The sequence below is a fragment of the Bison bison genome, unplaced genomic scaffold (genome assembly GCF_000754665.1).
Source record: "Bison bison bison isolate TAMUID 2011002044 unplaced genomic scaffold, Bison_UMD1.0 scf7180017864383, whole genome shotgun sequence".
In the NCBI taxonomy this organism is placed as follows: Eukaryota; Metazoa; Chordata; class Mammalia; order Artiodactyla; family Bovidae; genus Bison; species Bison bison.
The window spans coordinates 6,502,351-6,511,010 of NW_011494955.1; the positions used below are offsets into that span (position 1 = coordinate 6,502,351).

General features: G+C 52.9%; 1 protein-coding gene across 1 annotated transcript in view; it reads right to left on the reverse strand.

Annotated features, from left to right (window-relative positions):
- The window catches only part of KRT78 (keratin 78), a 31,786-nt gene extending 23,228 nt beyond the window's left edge, over nucleotides 1–8,558 (reverse strand). Inside the window, exons 1-2 of the mRNA XM_010858094.1 lie at nucleotides 8,494–8,558; nucleotides 4,592–4,779 (exon numbers count right to left, since the gene is read on the reverse strand). Of these exons, the coding sequence (XP_010856396.1) occupies nucleotides 4,592–4,779; nucleotides 8,494–8,558 (253 nt within the window). The remainder of the gene's footprint in view (nucleotides 1–4,591; nucleotides 4,780–8,493) is intronic.
- Between the last annotated feature and the right edge of the window lie 102 nt (nucleotides 8,559–8,660).

Sequence of the window (8,660 nt, forward strand, 5' to 3'; positions counted from 1 at the left end):
AACTGTTGCTTCTTGACCTGCATACAGATTTCTCAGGAGGCAGGTCAGGTGGTCTGGTATTCCCATCTCTTTCAGAATTTTCCACAGTTTATTGTGATCCACACAGTCAAAGGCTTTGATGTAGTCAACAAAGCAAAAGTAGATGTTATTCTGGAACTCTCTTCCTTTTTCGATGATCCAGCAGATGTTGGCAATTTGATCTCTGGTTCCTCTGCCTTTTCTAAATCCAGCTTGAACATCTGGAAGTTCACGGTTCACGTACTGTTGAAGCCTGGCTTGGAGAATTTTGAGCATTACTTTGCTAGCATGTGAGATGAGTGTAATTGTGCGGTAGTTTGAGCATTCTTTGGCATTGCCTTTCTTTGGGATTGGAATGAAAACTGACCTTTTTCGGTCCTGTGGCCACTGCTGAGTTTTCCAGATTTGCTGGCATATTGACTGCAGCACTTTCACAGCATCATCTTTCAGGATTTGGAATAGTTCAGCTTGAATTCCATCACCTCCACTAGCTTTGTTTGTAGTGATGCTTCCTAAGTCCTACTTGACTTCACATTCCAGGATGTCTGGCTCTAGGTGAGTGATCACACCATCATGATTATCTGGGTCATGAAGATCTTTTTTGTACATTTCTTCTGTGTATTCTTGCCACCTCTTCTTAATATCTTCTGCTTCTGTTAGGTCCATACCATTTCTGTCCTTTAATGTCCTCATCTTTGCAGAAAATGTTCCCTTGGTATCTCTAATTTTCTTGAAGAGATCTCTAGTCTTTCCCATTCTATTGTTCTCTATTTCTTTGCAGTGATCAAGACCATCCCAAAGAAAAAGAAATGCAAAAAGGCAAAATGGTTGTCTGACGAGGCCTTACAAATAGTTGAGAAAAGGAGAAGCTAAAGGCAAAGGAAAAAGGAAAGATGTACCCATTTGAATGCAGAGTTCCAAAGAATAGCAAGGAGATAAGAAAGCCTTCCTCAACGATCAATGCAAAGAAATAGAGGCCCCAAACAGGCCCCCTAATGGGGACCTAAGCCCTGGTGATTTCTGGGCATTTTTCTGAACTTTTAAGAAGTCCCAACTGGCCCAGACTGCTTGGGTTCAGATGCTATCTCCACTACTGACTAGCTGTGTGACCTCAGGCAAGCGACTTAACCTCTCTGTGCCTCTGCATCCCCGACTCTAATATGAGGATAATCATTCCTATTTCAACCAATCCAATCCTAGGATTGCTGCATTATGTCAAACAACTGATATACGAGGAATGCTCACAACAGTACTTAGCACAGGGTGGTACCCATCAACTATTAGGGTTTTTTTTTTTTATTATCATTTTCTGAGCCTCCACTCACCAACCAGGCCTAGCCTACTAAATAAAGACTGACTTTCCCGGGATTCCTCCTGCTCTCACTGCTGTCCAAGGACAACTGCCCTTCTGACCTCCCACAGTAAAAGAAAGTAAGGACAAGCATGTGAATACAGGTGGGGAGTGTATCACCAGGAGCTGATACAATGTGAGGGAGTGAGCATGAATGTAAAAAGGGATGGGATATGATCATGCAAGGCCACATGTGTGTGCATACAAGTAAAAGTGTAGGGAGCTGTGCAAGCAGAGTTTGGGTGTGAATGTGTAAGCTAGCAGTGTGTATAAGGTAAGAGTGTGAATACACAGCTTCTGTGAATATGCATGGTAGAAGACACTTGTGTACATCAACGTATAATGGTGTGCAAAGAGGGGAGAGAGGAGTGTGACTGTGTGGTGAGGTTGTATGTGATGATGTGTGTGTATGAGGGTTGTGTGTGAATGTCCTCAGTCCCCAGCTCCACCCAAGGCACACATTTCTGGGAGATGGTGCTTCATCAGAAAAAAAAAGTTCCCCAGCACCCCGATTTGATGTGGAACAAACTTGTTTTTCTGTCTTCAAAGCTCTCGGGTTTCCTAGAGAAAAGCTGCTAGCTCATCAGAGCCCAGCCTTAAACCCGCCCCACTGATCGAAACTCGGGAAGGAAACCAGCACTAGCCGTCCCCACCCTGCACCCCCACCTCCCACTGGCTGCTCAGGCCGCACCCTCTCCCTGCTCTCCCCAGCCCCTCTGAGGGTGCCCAGGGCAGCTCCCAGGCACTGATGAGATCGCTTAAACCCCTCTGCTGGCTTTGAGAGCACTCTGCCTACCTGCCCAGGCAGGCCCAACCAGGGGCAGCTGGCAACTTCATGAAGAGGGGAACTGGGGCTGGAGGAGAGCAAGTGATCATCTTCAAGCCCACAACCAAACCCCTTCCCAGGAGGCAGGCACTCCACCCCACCCTGCCTCTCCTAAGAAGACAAAATCCCAATAAAGAACTGGATGAGAAGGGTGTCTCAGAGAGAAAGGCTACTTGGGGGCAGGGATTCGACATCAAGAAGGGTCCTTCCTTACATTTAGGGGTTCCAGAGAAGACCTCTCTTCCAGGAAGTTGTCTCAATTTTTAATACTATTATATGTATCAAGAATAATCAGAGGATTCCTAATGGTGTAGTGGTTAGGATTCTGGGTTTTCACTGCCATGGCCCAGGGTTCAATCTCTGGTTGGGGAACTGGGACCTACAAGCCACACAGCATGGTCAAAAGAAGAAGAATTATCATTTAATGCACAACTACTACATGCCAGGTGCTTTCCATACTGTGCTTCTAATTATCCCTACTGTATAGACGGGGGAACTGAGAGTCAGTCAAGTTAAATCACTTGTCTTAGCTCATACAACCAGTGGTGGTGGAGTCAATATTTGAACCAGGTCTGTCTATAAAACCCGAACCCTTTCTCAGGTCTGTGCCTGTATCTACCTGTTCTCAACCTGAATCAGCACCTCTGTTCTTCCCCCTCTACCTGAGGAGATGGGGAATCTAAAGAAAGATAGAAACCTGCTCAGACCAGATGGAACAACTCCAGGAATAGTGGGCTGGGGCAGTTGGCAGCATCTTGCAGAAGAGGGGAGTATGGAGGGCCTCCGGAAGCAAGAGGGAGAGACTGTTGAGTAAGGGGATAAGAAGGGGGACCCAGACCTCTGTGACAGCCAGCTGGGGAGGGCAGCACATGGTGGCATGCAGTGTCGCAGAGCAGAGAATGGAAATAGTAGAAATTGAGGCTTGGTTTCTCAGCCCCCCAAAGTACCTGTCCCCCTGTGCCATCACTACCCCAAGGAGACCTGGGCCATCTGCCTCATGGCTTCTGCAGGGCCAGGGGTCTCAGACTCCAAACAGCCCAGGTGCTGGGCATCTGAGCACCTCCAAACTCTGGAATGTGCCAGACCTTCATTCCTCGAACCACCTCATTCCCAGCAACTGGGAGAAGCACTCAAGGCCCCAGGCCTGCAGGAAAGAGAAACCCAGGAGGTCCCCAGGATGAGCAGCCAAGGTTCCCAAATGGTCAGCGACAGAGAAGGGGCGCCTGGCGGAAGATCCAGGAGAGAGAAGATGGGCAGGGGGCCACGGAGGAGTGGGAGGTGGGAGAGATAGCAGGGCAGGGTAAATGAAGATGTCAGGGAGGAATTGGGTGTAGAGAGGGGAGATTCTATCCTGAGACCAGGATGCTGTCAGGCACTTGGAGGAAGAGGAGGGGCACACCTCCCCTGGCCCCAGCCCCAGGACCAGCCAAGTGCCAAGGAGAACTGTGCCTACCTCCTGGGGAAGAAGGCTTCAGTTCTGCTTTCTCTGGGACTCTACTCTGGGTAAGTGATCAGTGTCACCCACAGGCCCCCAGCTCGATGAAGGCCTTTCGTAAGAAAGGGGTACAGAAACTGCACCGAAACCCCCTCTAAAAGTCCCTTGGGAAGCCTGGCCCATCACCAGAGGAATGGGCCAGTGCTACAGAGAGGGGGATGGAGTCAGACCTCTGACACCATTAAGGAAAGGACAAAGGACGTGAGCAGTGTGGGTCACTAATGCTCAAGGTCCCCTTGACCCAGGTCCTGCAGGGAAAGGCTGCCCCACAGAGGCAGGGAATGCTCCAGATGACTTCTTCAAAGTCCTGACCTAATCTTCAGGGAGTCCTTTTGTGCCAAATCACAGACCACGATCTCCATTCTCAGGGACCTCGAAGAAGGACCCTGTTTTCCAGAGGCTGGGAGTGGGTGATGGGTCCTGTTATATTCTGTTCAAGCTCATTTGATACCTGGTGATTTGTGAGGGAAAAGAGGAAAAACTGGGAAACATTACTCTAAACCCATGGGAACCATATATAAATGAGGATGATGGTCCCTGCCAGTGGCTTATCCTGACAGCTAAGTGAAGTAGCCAGAGCATTTAGCACAGCACTGGCACAGTTACTTGGGGGGAGTAAGGATGGGATCCTAACGCTCATAGACATAGGAAGAAAACCGGAGACAAGGTCTCCCCGCCGAGTCAAAACGTGTCGGGCTCTGGCCAGGGCGGATTACCTGGGCTCATTTGCATGTCATTTGCATGAGCCCTGTCGGGCCAATGACACTTGTCACTCCTGTCGCTTCAGAGCCATTGGACCCCACGTTGTCTCTGTCCCTCCCTAATGGCTTTTCCCAGACTCCTGAGGGCTGGAGGACCCCGAAGGGAGAAGAGAGCCCGAGTCTGGGACCTGGGGTCTGACCTAGGACCCGGCTTCGGGAGAGAGCCCGCACCGCCCCCGGCGCCCAGGAGCCTGGCTTAGGGCGACCCCTGCAGGACGTTCCCAGAACACAGGAGAGGGAGCGGGCCTGCGCCGGCTCCGCCCAGCTCCACGCGGGGCGCGGCGGCCCAGCCCCTTGGCCTCCCATGTGCCGCGCTGCTCCCCGGCACCTGGAGTCCGGGGTCAGACCCCTGCACCATAACCCCGATCCTGACAGAACCCAGAAACTCGCATGCCTCCTCCCAACTAGCCGAGACCAAGGGGTCCATGGGGGTTGTAGCAAGCACCAACGCAGGAACCTTTGGGAGTTCTGGGCAACACTCCAACACCTCTCCTAAGATGCCGCTGTTTCTGCGCCAATGCCCACCTCGGGCATCACGCTCCCATCCTGCAGCCCAGAATGGAAGGGATCGTGGTTTTATCTTTGGAAGAATTTAGAGAGCAGAGAGGACTGTGAAGTGGGGAGAAGCCCTCCCTGCCTGTGCTGAAGGTGATCCCACCAAGAGCCCCCTTGCCCCCCACCCACCAGGGCTGCAGCTAGCTGGACTGAGACTAGGCCTCAGTGTTTCCCCACAGTGGGGCCCTCACGGGCCCCTCCCCATCCAGTTCATCTGGGGAGGGAACAGGGAAAATGCTGAGACTGCAACATTTGACTAGGGGGAAAAAATGTCAAAAATGCTCTGAGCCTGCAGTTTGCTTGTTGACAGCCACATAGGCTCACAATCCTGCTTTCCCTGTGGGGCTCCCTTGCCAGCCGCCCTGGCCTTGGCTGGGCGTGTGAATGGGGGCAGAAGAAAGGGCAGGGTGCAGGGTGTGTGTGTGAACAAGTGAAGTCATTCTCTCTGGGTGGCTCCTTTTAATTAGCACCTGAAAAACTCCCAGCCAGCAAAATTGGATCTTGGCAACTGGGATCCCCACCCTTCTGGCTCATCCCAGCCCTGGAGGGCAAAAGGGGGCAGGAAATCTGAAAGCAGGAAAGAAAAGGGTCTGTTGCAGGCCAGGACATTTGAGAAGTCTTCCTAGTCCTCTGGGCACCCATTGGCAGGACATGGCCACACTCGAAGGCCAGATGGTCGCTATGAAGCTTGGGCTGGGCTGTGGGCAAGTGGAGGTTGGCAAGACATTACTGAAATCATCCCCTCCCCACCCAGCACCCCCCACCACCAAGGGAGACCAGTCTCTGAAGGTGACCAGTGTCCCCACCCTGGAGGTTACATTACAGGTCATTACAACTACATCCGGTCCTTGCAAGACTTTCTGGCCTCCCTTTGGTCATTTGCAACATTAAAGCAGAGTCAGCTGGTATCTAATGGCAACCCCCACAATCCAGTCCCCACAGTGGGAAGCAGAGGTTTACTCCATGCAGGGACAGAGCAAGCCTGTCCAACCTTCCTCAAGACCCCCACTCCCACGGTCCAGAGGCCACCCCTGCTGGACCTGCCCATGTTCCTCTTCTCCCTCAAAACCCTCCTCCAGGCAACTGCCTGATAACCTCCCCAAGACTGTGAGACCTTCTGGTCTGGTGTATTCAGGTCCCATGTATAGGATGAGCCTCTCTGTTCCCTGGATCTGACACCCTCCTCCCCATCAGGCTGGAGTCCCTGAGGACACAGCCTGAGTCCCCTTCCCAGCTCCTGGGATCAGATGCTGCAGGAGGGGCACAGCCCTGTAAAACAAGGGGGACTGGGGAGGCGGGGTACCACCAGCATTGAGACTCGGGCCTTTCTGCACGAGGAGACAGGAGCCCTGGGTCAGTCCCACTGCTGCGTCTACACACTCACAGTGTGACCTCAGACCCGGGGCCCTCCGTCTTGGGTCTTGTGTCAGTAACCTTGGGGTGCCCTTTCAGCTCTGACAGCTTATGCTACCAGGAGTATTCAGTATCCTTGTGTGTTAATGGAGGGAGGGGACTGGAGGGCAATGAGAACCTGCTTAAAGTAGAAGACCAGTTTGCTGTGGCCATGGTTTCTCAGAAAAGAGCTGGAGGCAGCATTCCCTCTAGCTTTCCCGGAGACCCGAAGAACCACTCACAAATGTCCCCAGCTCTGGGGACAGCTGAGGGTCCAGCAAGAGCTGGGGATGCGGAGCACAAGACGAAGTAGAAGGTGGTCCAATTTCTAGACGAGTAAGTTCTAGATGCTTCAACATGGAGCCTGTAGCAATACTATGTTGTACAGGTAAAATGTAAGAGGGTAGATCTCATGTTAAGCATTCTTATCGCAACAAAAATAAAATAAATAGTAGAGAGAAGCTTCCTGAGAGCTGTCCAGAGTCCAGGGGAATCTAAGCCCAGAGGGGTATTCCCAGCTCCAGATGGTCCCCTTCTGGCTGCTTCCAGGGCCCAGCAGTCAAATGCTCACAACCACTACCCTCCAGGATCCACCAGCCCAGAGAAGTGGTGGGGACAGGGCCACCCTGCCGGCCCCCAGCCCCTCCCCAGCGAGCCAGGCCACCATGCCCACCCACCGACCCCACGGACCACAAATCCTCGGGGTCCCCCACCCTGGGGCTCAGAGTGTTGCCAGAAGGTGGAGCCTGATTTCAGGTGACAGTGGAGAGAGGATGGGGTGACTGTTCTCAGGGCACAGAGACGGGCGTGTTGGAAGAATGAAAGCGTCCTCTCCCTGGGGCTGAGTGGGAGCCTGAGCAGGGCGGGCACCGCCCGACGCTGAGGCCTCCGCCCCCCGCCCAGCTGGGCTGGCTGTTCCCATCACACCCTGGGCAGTAAAACTTGCTTTTATGGTTGTTGCGGAGGCTGCTGTTTTTCTGGGGGCAGCAGTGGGGGCGAGGGGGTGGCTGTTTGTGTTTCTATATGCAAACACACCTGGTGCTTGCATATGTATTGATGTCTGAAGTCTGGCATGTGTGTTTGTGTGTGTGTGTGTGTGTGTGTGTGTATTGGTGTGGGTCTATGAGTGTGCTTGTGAGGATATATTCTTGTGGGTCTGGGAGATCATTATAGCTACGTTTATTGAGTTATTACAATGTATCAGGCACTCTCTGCTGCTAAGTAGCGTCAGTCGTGTCCGACTCTGTGCGACCCCATAGACGGTAGTCCACCAGGCTCCCCTGTCCCTGGGATTCTCCTGGCAAGAATACTGGAGTGGGCTGCCATTTCCTTCTCCAACAGGCACTCTCTAGGTGTTGGTTTTTTTTTTTTTTTTTCCTTGAATCCTCCCTGTAAGGAAGGGATTCTAGCTATCTCCATTTTACAGATAAACGGTTGGAGAAATCTGATGACAGACTCAAAGTCAGGAAAGTAGTAAGGAACAGAGCTGTGATGCTTGCCTATTGTACTGAAAACGTCTCTGTGTTACATGTACGTGAGGATCTGGACAGGTCTGTCTGTGTGTCCACATAACCTCTGGCTGCCCAGGGGAGTCTGTGCATACCTGCATACCTGTGTGTCTGGATCAAGCCTGGGCCCTGGCCAGGAGGGGCTCAGTAGCTGGGATCAGAGTCTTAAGAAGGACAACCTAAGAACAGTGACTGTCATGTCTGAAGCAGAAAACAGAGCTTGTGATGTGGCTGACTCTGGCCAGAGAACTTTTGCCATCAAGACTGTGCCAATGTGGGCCAGCACAGTCCCAGACCCTGAACACAAAGCCAATTTAGTCCCTTCGAGGAGGGGACAATCTAGGGAAAGCTCACAGGGCAGCCAGAAGGAGGCCATTTCACCACCCCATCCCCACCCCATGGGGTCTCAAAAAGAACACGACTGAGCGACTGAAAAACAACTCCCACCCCATCTCTGTCACTGACAAGGTCACTCCTGCCCCGAACCAGCAGGTGGAAATGGCAAAGAGGGGGACCCCAGGGGAGGAACTGAGACTTCCTGGCTCGGAGCTCTGTTCCCTGGGAGCCCCGTGCTCCGTCTTCTGCACCTCGTTCCCCAGGCAGCGACCACGGGCTCCTTCTGGTCGGGTGCCAGGTCGTGGGGGGTGTCCATCGGGCCATCTGAGAGGGGGTCCCTGGGAACCTAGAGGCCGGCGGCCCACGGCGGGGGCGGGGCCAGAGCGCTAGGCCGGGTGGCAGCCGCCGATTGGCTGGG